General features: G+C 38.1%; 2 protein-coding genes across 9 annotated transcripts; one reads left to right on the top strand and one right to left on the bottom strand.

Moving 5' to 3' along the window:
- Window positions 1–1242: 1242 nt before the first annotated feature.
- LOC140769635 (probable serine acetyltransferase 1) lies at window positions 1243–8340 on the bottom strand. 6 transcript variants are annotated; one of them, XR_012105932.1, is made up of 5 exons: window positions 7337–8340; window positions 6479–6701; window positions 6314–6373; window positions 3686–5678; window positions 1243–1625 (listed from the first exon to the last, which is right to left on the bottom strand). XR_012105932.1 is itself a non-coding variant. In XM_073110423.1 (2 exons), exon 1 carries the CDS (start codon window positions 8271–8273, stop codon window positions 7347–7349), a length of 927 nt encoding a protein of 308 aa, XP_072966524.1. In that variant the 5' UTR covers window positions 8274–8340; the 3' UTR covers window positions 1243–1625; window positions 7337–7346. The 6 variants fall into 6 exon arrangements, 1 of the variants encoding a protein (XP_072966524.1); XR_012105934.1 differs by lacking the exon at window positions 6479–6701; XR_012105935.1 differs by lacking the exons at window positions 6314–6373; window positions 6479–6701 and having other exon boundaries at window positions 3682–5678.
- A 2732-nt stretch (window positions 8341–11072) lies between these two features.
- Window positions 11073–21450, top strand: LOC140769633 (probable starch synthase 4, chloroplastic/amyloplastic). Of its 3 annotated transcripts, XM_073110420.1 has the most exons (16): window positions 11077–11369; window positions 12029–12311; window positions 13253–13334; window positions 13419–14460; window positions 14569–14620; window positions 15072–15194; window positions 15274–15349; window positions 15443–15627; window positions 15767–15961; window positions 16056–16127; window positions 16685–16894; window positions 18736–18861; window positions 19634–19783; window positions 20165–20226; window positions 20318–20393; window positions 20536–21450. In XM_073110420.1, the coding sequence occupies exons 1-16, from the start codon at window positions 11236–11238 to the stop codon at window positions 20710–20712; spliced, it is 3045 nt and encodes a 1014-aa protein (XP_072966521.1). In that variant the 5' UTR covers window positions 11077–11235; the 3' UTR covers window positions 20713–21450. The 3 variants fall into 3 exon arrangements, with proteins under 3 accessions (XP_072966523.1, XP_072966521.1, XP_072966522.1); XM_073110421.1 differs by lacking the exons at window positions 11077–11369; window positions 12029–12311 and adding an exon at window positions 12498–12566; XM_073110422.1 differs by lacking the exons at window positions 20165–20226; window positions 20318–20393; window positions 20536–21450 and having other exon boundaries at window positions 11073–11369; window positions 18786–18861; window positions 19634–19776.
- The last annotated feature ends 85 nt before the right edge of the window (window positions 21451–21535 follow it).

Genomic DNA, 21535 nt, shown 5'->3' with positions numbered 1-21535 from the left:
TAAAGTAACTCTCCTCGCTATGGGAGAGAACGGAAGGTCCTGAAACCCACAGAACACGAGATGTTCGAGTTCACGCGAATTAAAGCAAGAGACTCTTCTTTAACACCTTAATTAACAGGTTTTGTCATTGTACTACTGTTAATTAATTAATTAATTAATGAGAGGGACGTACTGAGATTATTGGGAGTTGGGCTCGTTGTTCTCATGCTCGTCCAAATTTTAGTTTTGTCATTTACTCTACCTAATGTGGTATATAGATTAATGGCAACGGCAGTGGCCCGGAATTAGGATTCCTTAACCAAGTATAATTAACTGACACTGACACAAGAGTCAATAAGATTAGGTGCATACCAAAGTTGGATAGCTATCCAATTCACCAAGAATAAGCTTGCATTTATTCTCAGAAACATTGGATAAAGACGTGCTTCCCTTGCCTGGCTAATGGCTATTCAACGGGAGCATGATTGATTGCGGTGACAAGCGAGAGCCACATGCAAAGATGCGGTTCCTTATAAATGACAATAAGTATATGGGACCAAGGTAGCAATCAATATGTTGAACAAAAAAATCCAGATAAGGGGAGGAGACAAGTTTGGATATCTGACATAGTTAGGAGTTTTATCGAAGTTTTTGTATGAAAGAGAGTTTTTATTCATAGTCATGTCGTCTCAAATGCAATTCCAACATTGATTTGATTTACACTCTATGCTTTGTAGTTATCTACCAGAGTGAGGGGAAGGAAAAAAATGTCATGTCTGAGGAAATGCATGCATTGGGAAATTATATATCTATAAAAACCTTTTGCCCCAGGGAATTGTAGGATATGACAAGAAATAGGTTGAAACTGAGAGACAAAAGCTAGAGATAGCCACATAAAATGAATTGGGAGTTGATTTAAGAATCATGTGGCAAGGATCCAAAGCAACAGATTCTAATCTAGTATCCACTTTAACGAACATATGGACCCTCATAATGTGGTCCTTTGTATGCCTTCTAGGTTCAAGTTGTTAATAGTTGCACTGTTGGAAAGTGTGAATACATTTGAATTATGGGTAGCTTCATTTATTACTCTGCTAGCAGGTACTTGGTAAAGGAAAAAACGAAGACTCAGCAGCTACATTGGTAAGAGAGAGAGAGAAGAACAGAGACCTCTAAACTTCACAGAAATCACCTAGCATGCAAGAAAAGATATATCTCCTCAAGAGTGATTTTAAGGTAATTCTGACTCACCAACTCAAGAAGTTATCTAAATAGTAATATGTTGAGCGAGATGTCTGAATATAATATCTGATACATAGCTCCATGAGAGTGATCTAGCCTCAAGATAAGAACAGAAGATTCAGGCTAATATCTGAAGAAATAAAAAAAGGCACAACCCCAGCCTACCCTTCAGATCATCAAACTAGCAAGTCAATTAAGGATAAGATTCCAGAATGAGTTCACATCTCCAATGGTAATGGAACAGCAGGAATCTCACAGCTCAGTTGTCATTCAACACAGAAGACATTACATCTGGCTCAATCAAATTTTCGGGCTTATGAATGGAGTGAGTAGATCCTTTGACATAGCATCTATGGATTTGATTAACCAGTAGCTCTTGTTCCTGTCAACCACATTGCCTAGACCTGCAAGTGAAGTTCTTACAATATATCAGTGCAATATTAACACTCCTGATGATGATGAGACCATGAGTTGTCATCATTGAGGAACTTTGACAACTGGAAGAAAATGATATTTGTTTTCCTACATGAGACCAGACAAACTTTCAAATGTCAAAAAGAACCACTAACCATTTATTCCTCATTTTATGTGTCATAACCTTCCAGACTCATTCGAAAAATCAAACACTTTCCCATCAAATCCCACAAGCATGTGATGATTTTTTTTTTCATTTTTCCTTTTTGCCCCCAATCTTAGGATCTACTCAGTTTCTAGCCTTTCAATCATGATAAAAAAAGTATTATCCCAATCTTAATTTTAAAAGTACATTAAAGCCCTAATTAAGTAAAAATAAGTTCCAAGTCCTTCAGGAATTAAAACTTTTCTTTTTCTCTTTTACCTAATAGTTCTATAGGTGGTAGCCCTTCCTATAAAAGAGACCTGAAGGACTAAATACATTACCAAGAAGCTTACCAGAAATACCTGGTGACTCCTTCAACTACAAAACATATCTCAATGGTGCTGTGATGTCTATAGGTAAGAATTAATTTTGAGCACCAAACTTTATGTTGATTATGGATGAGTTATGAAATCAAACATTCTTGATTTTTTTTCTCTGGTGGACTCCACATCTTCTCCCTTTTAGATGCCCATTTTTACCTCTTTACTTCTTTATCTTCTATACCTAATGGTTAAGTACTTTTGCTGCCTAAAGATTACTCCCTAGGTGAGCTATTTCAACTTAACAGGTAGATATATTATCCGCCTAATTTTGACTCTACCAACTAACCAAGTTGAGATGAATATGAAGAAAGATTTGTTTATCTGCCTCAACTGATTTAGGACAATTTCATCAAGATAAGTATCTATATATCCACAATATCTTTATACATAATACTCTGATATTTCTCTACATCCCAACTTATTTGTTTGTATTTGTCAAAAGCTTATATAAAAATACAGAACAAGCATAAGTTACATAAGAGCTAACTCCCTTCTTCCCTGAAGACTTAAACCAAGCTCCAACCCCTTCTTCCCTTCTTAATTTTAAAAAAAGTACATTAAAGCCCTAATTTAAGTATAAATAAGTTCTGAATCCTTCAGGAATCAGGAATTAAAACTCTTTATTTTCTTTTCTACCTAATAGTTCTATAGGTGGTAGCCTTTCCGAGAAAAGAGACCTGAAGAAGGTAGGACTAAATACATTGCCAAGGAGCTTACCAGAAATACATGGTGGCACATTCAAGGCTTCGCATGTCTCAATGGTGCTGTGATGTCTATAGATAAGAATTAATCATGAGCGCCAAACTTTATGCTGATTATGGATGAGTTATGAAATAAATTCTACATCTTCTCCCTTTCAGCCCAATTTTACCTCTGTACTTCTTTCTCTTCTATACCTAATGGTTAAGTACTTTTGCTGCCTAAAGATTACTCCCTAGGTGAGCTATTTCAACTTAGCAGGTAGATATGTTATCCGCCTAATTTTGAATGTACCAACTAAGCAAGTTGAGATGAATATGAGAAAGATTTGTCTATCTGCCTCAACCGATTTAGGACAATGTCATCAAGATAAGTATCTATAAATTCACAATATCAATTATACATAAGACACTGATATTTCTCTAAATCCCCAATTTATTTGTTTTTATGCGTCAAAAGCATATATAAAAATATAGAACAAGGATAAGTTAGATTAAGCTTTCAAGCTAACAACCTGCAACCCAACTCGCAACCCCTTCTTCCTTGAACACTTAAACCAAACTCCAACCCCACTGCATCTGCCTTGGCTGATCTTGATTCAATACATCAAAAGGCAAGAAAAAAAAAGAAGTATTTTTGGCCTTCGATCTCACACTAAAGTCAAATTTCCAACAAAAATCAGCAAATTCGATCTGCCAAACTGGACCCAATAGTTGTTGACTAGAAGAATAGCATAAAAATTCAATCAACTTCCCGAATTTAAGATGTATAGAAGCGATTTCATATTTGTATCAAGAAAATAAGACGAACAGTGTGCACCTACGCGTAGAGGAATCAAAGATGACGAGGTCTCGGATGGTGAGAAGACATGGGAGAGCACTCGTGTGGGTGCGCATCGGGGTCCACGAAGCACACGAGCTCCCCTTGGATCTCCTTCTCTCCTCCCTCCGCACGTGCAGCAGTGGAGGAGACCTGGCTAAGCGCCACAGCCTTGTCGGAAAGCATGCCCGGAAGCGCCGCAGCCGCCAGAGGCGCCACGTGAGACCTCACGCGCCGCTGCGAGCACGCGGCGGCCATTAGCCGTGCAGCGCCGCCGCCGATCTCCTTGGAGAGCATGGCAGGCGGGGAGGTGAGTTCTCGCGATCGCTAAGGGTGAGTTTGAGACCCGAGAGGTTTATCCTTTGGGCCAATCGGCTCTGGGCTTCTAAATTTAAGAATAGTGGTGGCCTCGTTATGGGCTGTGGGCTTTTTTTCCTTCATGCATGCTTTTCTTTACTTTTCTTTTTTTAATAGATAGTTGGATATTAGATCAATACTTTTATGACAAATTTTTATCTTTTTTATATTTAATCAAGTTTAAACTTAACCTCAAACCAAACAATTGGAATAGTTTGGTTAGAATTAGACTCACTAACCATCTTAAATCTATTACCGACGACATTGAAACTTCTCAAAAAATTAGCTTGCAAGCCTTGACAGAAACGAGGAATTTAGATGTACCTAGAAGGGGGCAGTTGATCAAAAGAGTTCCTTTTACTTGTTTTAAGAAAAGAAGTCATCATGGAGGCAGGTTTGAAATTTGTAATCTTTAGAGAACTCTCAGATCTTATACGTCAATGGGACAGTACTTACATAATTAAAGTGGCTAATATTATATGCAGTTGAATGATGGCACACGGAATAATGTTGCACACTTCAAATGGAAAAGAAGGAAGTTAGGTGAAACATCAGCATCAAATCGGCAAATGTAAATTTTTCGCTGGTACTTTTTGAAAGAATAGATGAAATCATGCGGACCAACTAAAATGCATAGGTTACTTTAACAAAACTATGTGCTTACAACCAAGCTGTTTTACTCCAAAAGCTAAAGTATAATTCCAAGTGCCTTTTTATTAAATCATACTCCAAAGATATCAATAGCCCCAAAGGGAGATGCCAAATAAGAATTGTATTTTGCTTGAATAATGAAATAAAATGGTTGTCTGCCAATAAGCCACAGAGGAGATATCTAGCTGGGCTCAACCCATTTTACTCACAAAAAAAAGAAAAGAAGAAAAAATTCCACAAATTATTCTACTTATCATGCTAGATAAATCTGTAGCACTAGATGAGAAATGAGTCAGGAAAAGAAATATGCAATTATATACGTATAAACACTAAGTATCTAATGTAAATCCTAAAGGTAATTTTCTTTTTCTCCTTAAGAACTTCAAAATATTGGATTAATACTATTGGAACACTCAAGATGACAAAGCAAACGCCTAATGGCAAGGTCACTTTAAAGTGGTGCTGATGCAAAAACACTCATAAACCACAAACTGCATTCAGAATCCCTTAATAGGCTACAAGCAAAAGTTATTTCACCCACTTTAACAAGTTTCAAGTAGCAGAAATTGCAACTATATTTCCATAATAGCCTGAAACTGCAGTAAGTTCAGGTAAGTATTGAAATTGAAGAGTAGATATCAGATGTATCAGACTATCAGGCATCAGATATAGTTTCACAATATACTTTCAGATGATTTTCTAGGGTTATCTCCAGACAGAATTAGAATTTGCAATTGATTTAGAACCTAGTACCCAACTTTTCTTTAAAGTTTGAAATGTGGACCTTGATTGTTAAGCATTACACCACCAGCATTGAATAGAACATATTGAGAAGATATAGGAAGAAGTTCCTCAGATAAATTTTTAATGTTCTATGAAAAGAAAAACAAAAGGCAGCTTATCCTATTGTGAAATCCTCAAGATTCCAAGATTAACAGCCTCTGATTCCTCAAGTTTCTCTCCATCCTCCCAACTCCGGACTGCAATCTCTATAACCAATGGCCCAAAGAGACCATAAATATTAAGATCAAAAGAATAAATAATGCAAAGATGTCTATTTGCGAATTGAAAACAAGCATCTATCACCACTAAGCCGATAATTGTTTTAAAGAAGAAATGTTCCTACCTACACTAATTTATATGAATATATAGAATAACCAGGCTATGGAGAAAAGGAAACGACCAGATCCACACGCAATCTATGATGGCTTGACAATGAGTCAACTACTACTGTGGGGTAGATCAGATTTGCTAAAGAAAAGACTTCAAATAATACACGTACTCTATATCAGTACAAATATTAGATTATAGATGATGGAAAGGAATCGAGAAGGTCCAGAGCTGTTTAATAATACTAGATTGGTTTAGTGAGAGATAACATTAGAGAAGTTTCAATCATGTCGGATCTCAAAGAAATTCGATAAATTATAATGTTGTATGTGGCTATTAATTATCTGTATAATAGAATGAACAAGAAAAGCGAAGACAAGCCAATGATACTATAATATTGTAAGTTGCAGTGAGATACATGGACACCTCTATAATATTCTGCTGTTGTTCAATGCGCTAAATGTTTTGAGGAGAAAATACCAAACTATATTACGCCAGAACATTATTTTCTTACATGGAACAAAATGTTTAATGTAGAGAAATGACTGGTTGCAAATTCCTATCTTCCAGTTTCCTACAGATGACAGGAGAAGAAGATTGAAAGTTGAATATCTTTTGAGGTGATAAAAAGAAAAAGCCATCCAGAAGAGTGGTAATTGCAGAATTTAATGAGAATTACCTTGGGAAACAATCTGAATATAATTTAAAGCAACTTTTGACTCAAATGGACCTCGTATTCATCTTATAAAAAAGAACATCCTCATAACTACACCAAAAATGCTACCAAAACCATGAAACAGGCAATTTTTTAGCTGTACACCACGCTTTTTATTCTGAAATTTCTTGGTCTCCGACTTATAACAGAAGAGCAGAGAAACTCTTCAAACTCAGGATCCTGAACCCTGATTAACAATATTGGATTAGAAAACTTTGTTAATGTTATCATTATAAAGATAATCCAAGTAGCTTAATATCACTCTATTCTAATTTATCTCCTAGTATTTAAAATCTATTTCCTAACATCTCAATATCAGTTGACATCATATCATGTTTCAAAAGCACACCAAAAATAGATTCACCGGGACAAAACTCTCATGGCCATCCTCTGACATAGTCATATATTTTTTTTCAAACATTCACACCTAAGGAGGACAAAATCAACAGGCACTGCAAATACTAAAGCAGAATTAGTCCTAGATAACCATCCTATCAATCGTCCCTAACTTTCAATTATATCAATTTATAAACCAATAGGACACAAAATCCAGAATACATCCAGTAAGCATCATATCAAGAAATAAAGAAAACACGTGCCTTTTTATGTTTGCAGCAATCAATTCCGATTAAAAAAAGGAGAGGATAAACTAGATAAGATATAGCTAATTCAAGATGCAAATCAAGCGGTCTCCAATCATCAAAAGCACAAACACAGCTGTACTCCAATTCAAACATGCCCGCATACATAGAATTCATAAAGTATGATAGAGAACACAATTACCACAGCAAGATTTATGAGAGAAAGTAGCAGCCCATATACCAAATCATTATCAGATAATGTAGTCCGACCACTGCTGGATAAAGGAGGTATGATCCATAGACTCCCCTGGCACATCCTCGTGTCTGGCCGGCTTCTCTTGCCCCCCTAGAAGCCTTGCCGGATTCCCGACTGCTGTCGTCCTCGGTGGCACATCCTTAAGCACGAGCGATCCGGCCCCAATCTTCGCCCCTTCCCCAATCTTCACATTTCCAAGAATCGTCGCCCCGGCGCCGATGAGTACTCCATCGGCGATCTTGGGATGCCGATCCCCGATGGCCTTCCCGGTTCCCCCAAGGGTTACGTGGTGGAGGATCGAGACATTGTTGCCGATGACGGCGGTCTCCCCGATGACAACGCCGGTGGCGTGGTCGAGGAGGATCCCTTTGCCGATCCTGGCGGCGGGATGAATGTCGACAGCGAAGACGTCGGCGATACGGGATTGGAGGGCTAGGGCTAAGGGGCGGCGGGACTGGTACCAGAGGAGGTGGGAGATGCGGTGGGCTTGGATGGCGAGGAAGCCCTTGTAGTTGAGGAGGCAGTGGGAGAAGGACTCGCAGGCGGGGTCGCGGTGGCGGGCGGCGAGGAGGTCAGCGACGGCGGCGGAGCGGAGGGAGGGATTGGAGGAGAGAGAGTTGAGGAAGAGGTCGTAGAGGAGGGTGGAGAGGAGGGTAGGGGAGGATAGCTTATTCGCGAGGTGGAAGGCGAGGGATCGGGGAAGGGAAGGGTGGGAGAGGACAGTGGCGTAGAGGTAGCTCGCCAGGGCCGGTTCCGAGTCGGCGTCGCGGTGGACCTCGGCCTTGATCTGGGTCCAGACCCAGGATTCGTCGTCCTCCGATTCCGGCGGTGGGAAGCTCGGCATAAACGCTGCCGTCGCCGTCCCCGGAGAAGAAGACGAGTGGCGGTTGTTGGTAATAGGATGGGATTGTCCCACCGGCATATCGGGAGCAATTCCCCTCTCCTTCGATTGGAGGATAAGGAAGTGGTGGAGTGAAGGCAGGCATGTGTATCTTGGACGAATAAATAGAGGGGGAGAAGGGGAGAGAGGGAATACGTACTATACATTGACGTGGTGTGCTGACTCGGACTTGCGGCAGGTGAAGAAATGACGGTAGACATGTGGATATTCTCCTCCTCCGCGGTTAATTCTAGAACCCGGGGTGAATAAGTTGGGTGGATAGGGATAAAAATTTGAATAAGTTCCGTGAATAGTGTTTAAGATTATAACTAAATTAAGAATCCTATATGATTGTATTAATTAAGTTAAGTCGTCTTTTTTATTTTAAACCAACGTCTTTCGTATGTAGAAGGATATGCGTACTGTATACATCGAACCGCGAGTCATAACACCAGACTAACGTCAGTATTTGTTTAAATAAGCAAATGCTATCACGAACCTCGACGGAATAACGAACAAATACGATAATAATTAGACCATAATCAAGAATACAACGTCAACTCTCTTCTCGTGAATTATATATATATATATATATATATTTTTTATAATGAGTGCATAGTTTTGTTATATAGAGCCCGTTGATGATCTCCCGTATTCACATCGTGCAATTGGATAAAGATTTGTAATTTTAAATTGTTTTTGACAGCTATAGATAGATGAACGTCTTTGTGAACCTCGACGGAATAAGAAGCAAATACTATCCTCAGAACCGGAGTTACATAAATAATAATGCAGTTGACAATTACTGCTTCGGTAAGTCATCCGTTAAGACTTATTCCAGTCAGACCTAGAATAAGATGGATCTTTGAATAAGAAAAAACTTCGTTAGAAGGATAGTAGTGGAACCAGAATAGCATGCGAGATTTGGATAGTAGTACCGGATAGCCCATCGATTGATTTGGGTGAGAGGGGTGGGTACGGCTCATGCACAGTAGTATGATGGAGATTGAGAAGTATGTGAACTCGTTTGGGTGGCCACATGTAATTCTTAAGGCTTAGTTAATTGATGGAGAGGTAGATTAACCATATCCATGTAAACTAGTCCTAGTTGGCCCTGCCAAGTGCAAAATACTATGGGCTGCAATGTTGCTTGTGCATGAAAGGCCTGGCAATCTCATCCACTTCGTGTCTATCCCCATGGCCGTGATCGAAACAATGAGACATGAACATTCATTGTCTATATGGGACGGAATTTTGTTTAGTTTATTTTTAAATTAGAGAGCATTGCCATGTGATCCAATGTCTTCTTGTGGCAGCGATTCAATATTTTAATCAAGTTCTCAACCATTTGCATAGTCACATTGTAGCATAAATATGACAAGATTGTAGTAAAATTTCAAGTTGGTATCTATGTGGACGGAATAACAGATGGACTGTGGTCTCCATGGGGTGGCGACCCCACGCATAGAGAGGAAGCACGCATGGCAGTTGAGTTTGAGACGAAAGTTAATATATTTTTTTATTTAAGATCTCGAGTCCTTCACTCCTCCCTAATATGTATGTTAATATGCACAATTTTCCATTCCATAAGATAAAACCAAATCAATTGAGCCATCTGAAACAAGCTTTTCTTAATACCATCTGAAACAAGCCGAATCCCATATCCTGCATTCAACAAAAACATCAAGCCAGAGACATACTATTTTCGTTTCTCAAAATCATACTGGTAAAAATCTCCTTCTCACCTCGTCCGGTTCCTCCTTCGCCTCGGCCCCCACGGACGCCGCAAGGGCGTCACCACCTCCTCCGCCGGTCGCGACGGCGACGGGGACGGGATCAGCTCGATTATATCTACTCCAACTACCAATCAAAGGATGCAAAAGTTAGCTCCGGGGAGAGAGAGAGGACGTACATCGTACCTGATTCGAGAATGGATCTGAGATCGTCGGCGGAGGGGTTCGAGTTGCCGGCGAGGAGGTAAGAGGCCACCCCCTTCATCTCCGTGCTCGAGACGGTTCAGCCAAGAGTTTCAGATCGGAGAAACCATAAAGTACCTTATGTTACGCTATATCATCGGAACTTAGTAGCTTAAACTTGTGTTGATTTTTCCTTCAATTTCTTTTATCACTTTTTGTAATTTTTGAGGGATATAACTTCCTATATGCTAAAGTAAAAAAAAAATAGAAAAATACTCGCTGCTTATTATTATTATTATTATTATTATTATTATTATTCCATAATAGCTCTTCTTATAAGTTCACTATGGAATTCAACATGACATTTATTGCACATTACTAGTAGGCTCTACATTATCATAAGCCGTGATGACCATGGACCACAATTATTATAGGTGCTGTAGGCAATTACACGTGGACTCGGAGCGTTAATTCCCCTATCCCACTTTAGCGGCCAAAAGTGCAGAGGAGTCCCTGATCCGTTGGGGGCCTACACCAGCCTCAGCCAATGATTGGTCCTTTCGTCACTCCCGTGGGCCCACATCAGTGTCTTTCGTATTGAAGCACTCGGATCAGATTCAAATGTACACCAAGAGAGAGAAATAAAATAGTTCGATTTTTTTTTATAAAAAAATAAATAGGTTAAAGAGGCGAACACTTGGCTCCGGAACAACTTCCCAAAAATCCTCGACACGTTCACATTATGAATTATAAGGACTAGTTGTGTAAAGTTGGAATTTATAATCTGGGTTGAATCCAGTAAAAATCTTTATAATGCGGTTTAATTTGGGAAATTATTGGTGAGGAGAGAAAAGAGGAGAAATGAAATAAAGTTAAAAGAACCGAAGGGAACGATAATGTTAGGAGTTGGTTTTCCGGCTTTTAGGAGGGGAACAGCCGCATAGCACGAGGGAAGGTGGAGCCTTCTCCGCCTTTAAAGTGTTCTAGTTCGTCTCTGTGGAGGAGAGAGAGAGAGAAGCTTCTCGAAGCCATGCTTGGGAGGGAATCTTAACTTCTTTAGCTCGTCTTCCTCTCGAAGCCCTACTCCCATGGCGTCGGAGGTTCGCGCTCTCTTCCTCGGCGGCGGCGGCCTCAGCTGCCAAAAGCCTAGCCCTCGCCTCCCGATCGCTTCCTATCGTCGATCTCTCGCCATTTCTTGCAAGGCGCGACGTAGGAATCTCAGGTCGCTCCTTTCTTCCCCTTCGTGCTCCGCTCCCTCCGTCTCGTTTTCTCAATCGTCTCTTTTGCTTTTCGCGTCGTTTTACGATCCGGACTTGTTTTTGCCATTTAATTTTGCATGAGTAAAGTTGCTCACCCTCCTGCCAAGATTTTGGCGAATGATTCGATGCTCTGTTTCTTTAGCGATCGTGTTGGTGTTGATGACTTTCGGTGTTTTCTTGGGTGGGTTAGAGTTCTTGCTCGGTTGATTTCTAGGCAACTGGAAAGTGAAGCGAATGGTCTCATATGATCTAAGATACGATGATCGTTGAACCATTCGAGATCAATGTGTTGCCAAAAATTCTCTTTTGTGGATGGAGCTTTACTCATCTTTATAGCTGATCCTAACGAGGGTAATTCATCAGCAAGCCATTTGGACTAATGAACTTGATATCTTTGTAAGTTCTGTTATACTTGTTAGTTGTGATTCTAGCGAGGGTGCCTTCAGAGGAAGGTGGAGACCATATCTGTCTTTGGAGAAAGTACTAAAAAATGACATGATAGCACTGAATCTAAAGAGTACCAATAGTAGATAGAGTTGCTGTTAGTGGCTTTTTTTTTGGTTGGTGTTGTGCTTGTACGGAAATATTTTCCTATAATTAACTGCTATTGAACATCGTGCAGTTCGCAGAATAAGAGACAGCAAGATAGAAAAGCGTCTCCTAAACCATCAACGTTAAATTTGACAATTCAACCCCCTGACAGAGAAAGCCATGAAGTTCCAAATTCCAGTATCATAAACGTGACAATTCAACCCCCTGATAATGAAAGTGGTGAAGTTCCAAATTCCAGTAACGATAGTACTTTACAACCTCATCAGAATACTCTATCCAGTATTGCTGATGAAACTAGCTTTGTTGGCAAGGTAGACTCAGTACTGCCTTCTGCAGGAGAGGAAAATGCTAAGGTACCACTATTCATTTCCCATAGTTCTTATGTTCAGTTATGGTTCTCCTTAGTCATAGAAATAATTTGGTGATGCTATGCAGAAGTTGGATTCTGCTATTTAATCTCTTCTTTTGACTAAAGTATACACAAAATTTGTCTTTCCAGACCTCTTATACGAGCAACAAATACACATATCATATAAGTTTCTGAGGAAAGCCATTAATACAGTCTCATTTATGGACAATGATGATGATGGACTTCTTAAGGAGCTTGTGTATGTGTCATCATTAAAACTTCACACTACAGTTTACATAAAGAATGCTTATTTATCAAATATTTATTTAATATTTGTGTCGTATGCATCATATATTTCCTACTTTAGATTGTAGACATGCCATTATTAGCTTGGGCGACAAACTAATGCAATTTACTGGTATATATGAATGTTGGTAATATGGGAAATCATAATGCAATTACAATTAAATGCATCTCTTTAAACATTCTCAATAATTTATTTTCTGACCTTCTGATATTCTAACTTTGACTCGTGATATATGTGTGGTATTTTGGAACTTTTTTCAGACATACCTATATGGCAATTTGTACATAATTTGAGCTCTCGTTCCACTGGCTGCAGCTCTAAATGCTGCATTAATTTGATCTCTTGCCAATATCGGGGAAATATTAGCAGGGGCCTTATGGAATGGGATGCCCTTTCTGCACTAGTATCTGATTTCTTCTTTTTTTTTTAAAAATTAAATTCCTTTACACAGAACCTAAGCCAGATCATATGAGTTCTCTTAGTGTCATAAACATGCTAGTTCTGTTACTTAAATGAGTCTCACCTTCTAGTTGTCTTGATGTGTGACCATTTTATGTGGACATTTAATTCTCTGATGTTGTGTTATAAGAACTTTGGTGATATATTTCTTCAATAACACAATCAAAATTCTCTGACAGACTGAGGAAGCTGAAGCCGGGCAAGAGCTTCCAAGTGTTAAGCTTGAAGATTTGATTGGAATGATAAGAAATTCTGAAAAGAGTAGGCAATATCTTGCTTCTAAATCTGTTGTTGCATCTGTTCATTACAATTAATGTCTCTATTCTTTCCTTGGTTTCCAATTAGATATTTTGCTTCTTAATCAAGCTCGTGTGCGTGCACTTGAAGATCTCGACAAGATTCTTACTGAAAAGGAGGCTTTGCAAGCAGAAATTAACATTCTAGAGATGAAGTTGGCAGAAACTGATGCACGACTTAAACTTGTAGCTCAAGAAAAGGTAAATGTGGAACTTCTTGAAGACCAACTTGAAAAGCTTAGAAAAGAAATGCCTTTAAGCAATCCTGTTGAGGGGGAGAGTCATGCTGACATTAGTGGTTCCTCTCTTGTTGCGGAGCTCGATGGTTTAAGGGAAGAGAATATGTTACTGAAGGATGATATTGAAGCTCTTAAGTTGAAGCTTGCTCATGTTGTGGAAACAGAGGAACGTGTACAAGTTCTGGAGAAAGAGCGATCCTTCTTGGAGGTTTCCCTTCGACAATTGGAGTCTAGGTTTACAGTTGCTCAGGATGATGATTCAAAACTTGCTCCTCTACAGCATGAATGCAAAGCTTTATGGGAAAAGGTGGAAAATTTGCAAGCCTTGCTTGATGATGCAATGAAACAAGTAGAGCATGCTGCTTTGGTTTTACAGCAAAACCATGATTTGCAGCAGAAGGTTGAAAAGTTGGAGGCCTCTCTCGAAGAAGCAAATGCATCTAAGTTCTCATCAGAAAAGTCTAAGTATATTGATGAGCTTTTGCAACAGAAAGTGAAAACTTTAGAGGAGCGCCTTCAAGTCTCTGATCAGGAAATCCATTCCCAGATCAAATTATATCAGATATCAGTCAAAGAATTTCAGGACACTCTTAACTTGTTAAAAGAGGAAAATGAGAGAAGATCACTTGAACAACCTGCAGATGATATGCCCTGGGAATTCTGGAGCCGTTTACAGCTTACCATTGACGGTTGGTTTCTTGAGAAAAAGATATCCTCTGATGATGCAAAGTTGCTGAGAGAAATGGCATGGAAGAGGGATACTCGAGTTCGTGATGCATACTTGGCATGCAAGGGATTGAATGAGAGTGAAGCTGTAGCAAAGTTCCTAAAACTGACATTTTCTCAAACGAGGTATCCTTCTTTCTTTTCTTATGATTTTTTGAGATATGTTGGAATTAAAGACTTTGAAGAAAGTACATAAGTATATGATTTATCCCTACCCTTTTTTGGTTACTGCAGTTCTGGATTGCACATTATTCATATAGCAGCAGAGATGGCACCTGTTGCAAAGGTAATGCGGCATAACTCCTTTTTGTCTTTTATCATGTATTAAAGCATTATTTGTCTAATTATTTTCATGTAGCCATTTTGCTTTTAATTAGTTTCCCAATTTTCTTTTTAGCATTGCAAAACCTATGAAGTTGCCAAATATATTAGGAAAAATTGAAAAACTCAAAACAAGGGAGGAGAAAGAAATAATAGTAACTTGGTCTCAGGCATCTACCTTTACATCCACAATGATTGACCATCAATTAGCTAAATTTGTCTTTCTACTTTAGGGTACTCTTCTCTACTTGGAAAACATGATAACTTGTGTTTTGGGTTGAATCCTACTCAATGTAACAGTTGATCACTTACCTGCCAAGTGATTTGGTTTATTAGTGCTATCCTTCCCCTGAATGAAGAATATACTGTTCAATCCTAGGACCAGCTTTTAATCTATTAGATGATTTGATTTTCAGGTTGGTGGTCTTGGGGATGTTGTATCTGGTCTTGGTAAATCACTCCAGAGGAAGGGCCACCTAGTGGAAATAATTCTTCCTAAATATGACTGCATGCAGCATGATCGCATCGGTAATCTGAAAGTGTGTAAGACAAAAAGTTGATCATATTGTTCTATGGCCATCTGAAAAATGTCTTGATTTCTTATTGGTTGATGTTCAGGCATTAGATATTGTGGTGGAGTCCTATTTTGATGGGCAGATGTTCAAGAATAAAATTTGGGTTGGGACAGTTGAAGGTTTAAAATGCCCAAAGTTTAACCTATATTTACTTTTGGTGCATGAGTTTGCTAAATTGTGGCTTACTGGAATCATGATAATATGATATGCAGGACTGCCGGTCTATTTTATAGAGCCTTATCATCCAGCAAAATTGTTTTGGCGCGGGCAGTACTATGGGGAGCATGATGATTTTAAACGTTTTTCATACTTTAGCCGTGCAGCCCTTGAATTACTTTATCAAGCTGGGAAGAAGCCCAATATAATCCACTGTCATGACTGGCAGACAGCCTTCATTGTAGGCACTAGAACTCATATAGCTTTATTCTCCTTCCTCAGAATGAACTACAATAGTCTTGATTCTCCTATTCTTTGAGTTACAAAACTAGGAGTAGTTAATTTGCTTGATTACTAATATAATGCATTTGTACTTCCAGGCACCTCTTTATTGGGATATATATGTAGCTCGCGGTTTTAATTCTGCTAAAATTTGCTTTACATGCCACAACTTTGAATATCAAGGAATAGCTCCTGCTTCTGACTTGGCATCATGTGGCCTTGATGTTCACCATTTAAACAGACCAGATAGGATGCAGGATAACTCGGCACATGATAAAGTTAATCCTGTAAAGGTAACTGAGATTGACCAGGAAACAACATATCAATTACCTTTTTAAATATTGGGTTATCTATCAGCATATTTAAATTTGAATGTATATGTCTCAGGGTGCAATTGTTTACTCTAACATTGTTACAACTGTATCACCAACTTATGCTCAAGAGGTGCGCTCTGCAGAGGTACTAATCTATGAACCTTCTTGACCATTTACTCCATTGTAATATTAATAAGATCATTCTACTTCTCTTATACTTTGATCTCTGCATTCTTTTTCTGTGTCTTCTCTTTTAATTGAGGATTCATTCATTTGCTGTTTGTTACCAGCCTATTAGATGCCTTTTAACTAGGCTCTAAAACCTCCTTGGAGAAAATAAATGATATCACCTACAAATAGTTCTGACTTGTAACAATTTGTCAGCAATTGCTATTGTAAGAACATATTAGTCTCCACCCACTTTGTCAGTTAAACATAACCTAGCTTATCACCATCAACTAATCTTACTTCATCCATTCTGTATGTGTCTTACTCCATCCATTCTGTATGTGTCTTACTTTTCAGCTTTGCAGTCATAGATAACTCTAATGTAAGGTCAACTTTCTCAAGTCTGCATTCAATGTCTCTGACAAGCTGTTATATATATTACCAAAAATATTTCAAGATATTTCCCGCATAAGATCTGAGGATTTTTCTAAATTTCCTCAATGATCATTTCTTTTTTTCACTTTTGGTTCATAGGGTGGCAGGGGCCTCCATGGTACACTAAAATCCCATTCTAGGAAATTCGTTGGAATTCTCAATGGAATTGATACCGATGCATGGAATCCCTCTACTGACAGTTTTCTCAGAGTTCAGTACAATGCTGATGATCTTCAGGGGAAAGCAGCAAATAAAGAAGTTATTAGAAAGCATGTGAAGTTGTCCGCTACAGATGCCTCTCAACCACTGGTAAGTTTTCACTGTTTCAACAGTGTTTTTTCATACACATGTAGCTGATCATTAAATCATAAGATTCTTTGTTGTTGATCATGAAACTGGGGCCTTAATGCATTTCCTCTTTCTCATGCGCCCTGAAAATTTTCAATTGCAACCTACAGAAAATAATTCTGTAATGAAACAACAATGTTCTCTATATCCTTAAAACTTATCAGTTATTTGAAAATCTAATACAGATATCAAGTTGGAGCTTGTACTTCAATTACCATATACCTTGTTGTATTCATTACTTCTCTCCATGATTCTTTTGTATGCGGCCTTCTTAATGTCAAGCTTTTGGTACACTTTTCAAGTTACAACCATGGTTAGCAGGATTGGTCGGTCTGGGTAAAGTAGTGCATACATGAGCTAAATTAATACTTACAGAGTACTAAAAGCATGGAAGATGGTGAGCATGAGTTGGTTGATTAGTTCAAGTGTAATAACTTATTTCTTATGCTGATTCAAGGATAATGCAAATTAATAGTTATTCTTGGTATATGTAGTGAAGGTGGCTATAAATTAATTAAAATGACGACACTACATTAAGTCTGCTAATTAATTAGACTATATTATCTCTTAATTGCACCCTCCTATACATAATTGATTGGGTCTAAATCTCTCTCTTAATATATATAGAATGGTTGATTAAAGATGAATTCCTAATATAGAATGCTCCTTAATTTTATTTCCTCTTCTTTATTATATATGTGCACTACAACATATCATGTTTATAGTTAGACTAGAGAACAAATCCGAGAATATTAATAGCAAGCCAATTAAGCTAGTATTTTTTTATAAAATTTTTAGTTTTCTTATTATTTTATCATTTTTATTACTTTTTTGCATTCAAAATAATATTTAGAATTTTACGTAATTAAGAAAAGTCCGATCTGATCCGGACGACCGACATGGCCTATCTGGCTGATACGTATTTGTTTTCGGAAGGCGGAACTCAATTTTTCAAACCTTGATTACAACCACTTGTTCTGTTGTTCAATCATTAGGGTCAACATATTTTATGTTACATATAATGTAAGCAACTTTACCTTATCACTTGTGAGCATCTCTTTGCTATTTTGAGCATAAAAATTCTTAAAACATTCTTATAATTTTTTAGTTGGTTGATGCTAATGAATGGCCAGAAATGTCATTACTAGAAGCAATGTGTATGAATCTAACAAAACCAAAGTAGACTAATGTATGCAATACCTAGATTTGCCTGAACAAACTGCCATGATTTATAACTTATGAATTAGCAGTTTATCTGGACTTAAAACCTCAAATACCACTTACAGGATGTTAGGTTAAAAGGATAAGGTAGAAGCTCATGTAGTTTGTGAGACATTTGGTGAACATATTGTACCCTACTGTTAACATTCAATGAGATGTAGCGAAGGGCTTCTAAAGTCATTAAAAACTCTCAGTGGGCTGCGAGATATACTTAGAGATTGTTGTTTCATATTCAGAATGCAATTTAATATTTGAAATCTCCTGACATCTACTTGTCTCCATTTTCTAATATAAACCAATTGTGTGCTTCCTCTTCTTTCCCCGGGAGAATATAGCTGGATTAAGATTAAAATACTCATGTTGATTTTTTTTATTGTTTTTAACCTGTATTCTGTACTTATCTGAGCATGAAACATTTAAAATCATTTTTGTCTTTTCCCATCTACATCCTTCCTTTTTCCCCTTTATAGACATTTTATTTTCTTGCTAATTAATGGTTTAATATTTTGTTATACAAGGTAAAGTAGAGCATCCAAATTTTATTATTATTATTGGATGGAAATCCAAATTTAATGAAACAGGTTGGCTGCATTACAAGATTAGTACCTCAGAAGGGTGTACATCTTATCAGGCATGCAATATACAAAACACTGGAGCTAGGAGGACAATTTGTGCTTCTGGGTTCAAGTCCAGTTCCTCACATTCAGGTGCTCTTTCTTTTCTATTGTGTTGACTTTTCTTTTTTGTCACTTCACAGTGTATTCCTTGGCTATAGTTTAACTAGGCCTTGTAGGACACTAATAAGGGCCTATCTATTTTCCTGGAAGCATGATCATATATGTATTTGTATTTATTGTGCCCTGATAAATTGTCCATTGATGGATTTTTTTGCTTATTATGAGTTCATTTATTTCTAATTAACCTTTTCATAGTTCCAAAATAATAGTCATGGACTATTGATATAGAAACATTTGGTGGAAAATAAAGTGCAATCAGTTATTTGGAAATAAGAAGTACTCTTGCTGATTTTGCAACTCAGATCTGAATTTGGACCTAGATATTTTTGGCCAAACTTCATGAAGGAATGCAAATGTGATCTAGGATTCTCACAGGGTTTAAGAATCAGCTGTAATGGAAACGGATTATCACTTTAAGGGAGAAAAGTTTGATCTTGTTTCACTGCATTCTGGTGTTTCACGACAAAGAAAGAGAGCAGAGAATCTCTTTCTTTCCCTGTGAACTTCAAATGGCTCTTGCTTGTTGTCAGCTTATTGGATATCTAGAGGAATATACTATGAACTTTGCGGTGAAAATTCCAGATGTAGCTTATTGCTTCTATAGCATTGTTTGTTACAACATTATTCTTGCTCCACTCATATCCCGTCATCACCAAGTTCTTCTGGAGATTTGTACATTTTTAGCTTGTGAGAAGGATAAGAAGCTCCGCTACAAGATCACTAAGTATATTTTATTTTGCAGAGGGAGTTTGAAGGGATTGCAAACCATTTTCAGAACCATCCTCATGCTCGGTTGCTATTGAAATATGATGATGCCCTTTCACATTTGATTTATGCAGCGTCCGACATGTTTATAATTCCATCAATGTTTGAACCATGTGGCCTTACTCAGGTACTCTTCTCATAGTATTAAGCATATAAATTATCTGTCACTCAACTCATTATCATAGATATGTAGCAGTCACGGTCATAGATTCATTTTCTGTAGCTTTAGGTTCTGCTGGTAGGCTATAGGCATGGCACCGGGCACATACTAACTATGTAGATTGGCACCACAATCTCCATAACATAAGATACTAACATGGTAAAGATTGGATGCATCTTGCCCTTGCCAAACCCTACATTGGTGCGAGCCTCAGCTGTCACTCCATGTGCCCACTGTGCAACTTGACCATCATTGATTCAATTCATTGAAATAGCCTCATGAGCAATATAGTACATCTTGCGCTCTTTGACCCACATTGACAAGATTCAATTCTTTTGACATTCGCAGATGATAGCCATGAGATACGGTTCCGTGCCAATTGTAAGGAAAACTGGTGGATTGAATGATAGGTGGGTAGTTGAGCCTATTGTTCCTTCAAGTATTGCCATGTACAAGGATGTCTTGCATAACATCAACTAGTTACCCTACTTTTTTCTGCAGTGTTTTCGATGTTGACGATGATACAATCCCAATGCAATTCCGAAATGGCTTTACATTTGTAACTCCTGATGAGCAGGTTTGTCTCACCTCATGGCCTCAAAGTGCTAATATGACTTGTTTCAAGGACATTCTTCCTCTTATCTATTGACATATTCTGGATGCTCTATTACTTATATTTTCTGTTTTACATTTGTGTTCTTTTGTGATTTCGAGTTTAGGGTCTAAGCAGTGCAATGGAAAGGGCATTCAACTATTATATGAGAAGTCCTGAAATCTGGCAACAACTCATTCAGAAGGACATGAGATTGGATTTCAGCTGGGATTCTTCAGCCGCACAGTATGAGGAGCTTTATGAGAAGTCCGTGGCTAGGGCAAGGGCATCTGCTAGTGTGTAGATTCTTCTTTCTATTTGTGATATTTGTCTCCTTTCGCTGAGTCAATGCATTGGCTATGCCGCAATCTTCAAGTCATGGCAGTCGCCGTTGAAATTCTTTTTGAGATTCATCACAGTTTTTGGTATAGCATTCGACCCTGACCAGAGGAGGACTTGCTGACAGAATGGATGCATTTGATCCACAGCGTTGTCGCTCAAATACAAGCAGTCAGGATTACCCATTCCCTTTTGGCCACAGAAGTACATGTGGGATTTAATTGTTTCTAATTTTTTAAAGGGGTGGATTATATCTCTCTCATAGGGATTACATTCTTTTGTTCTTGTTACTGTTAATACCCAGATTTTAAATGGCTGATATACCTAAATATCTCACGGAAGATATATTTACTCGGTTTACATATCTCGCTTTGTAATATAGAATATTTTGATAAGATACAGCCGCTTGACATCAGTGCGGTTAGATCAATGAAAAGGATGCACGGCACCCAACCATTTAACATCCCGTTCTGTTGTTTGTTGAAGTGTATTGGAGATTGAGATGTATCATCTTACTAATTTGCAGATACTTTGCCCTTGTTCATTCTTCTTAGTGATTGAAAACTCTTATTTTGTAATGTAATACAGTCTCATTTTATCAAAATTCTCTGCAAACAAGGAAGGTACAATCTTTTTGTTTTGGTGTCTGTGTGATGTTTTAAAAATATAGCTACTTAGAGAAGTATGTGATATACTTTACTGCCTTATATATTGACTTGTTTGCTCTAGTTGGCCCCATTTTCTTGAGAATAGATTAAATTGTATGAAGAGTTATGATGATACCTGAA

The sequence above is a fragment of the Typha angustifolia genome, chromosome 11, assembly GCF_048772165.1.
Source record: "Typha angustifolia cultivar Huaian chromosome 11, ASM4877216v1, whole genome shotgun sequence".
In the NCBI taxonomy this organism is placed as follows: domain Eukaryota; kingdom Viridiplantae; phylum Streptophyta; class Magnoliopsida; order Poales; family Typhaceae; genus Typha; species Typha angustifolia.
This window is presented reverse-complemented; position numbering and strand designations above follow the sequence as displayed.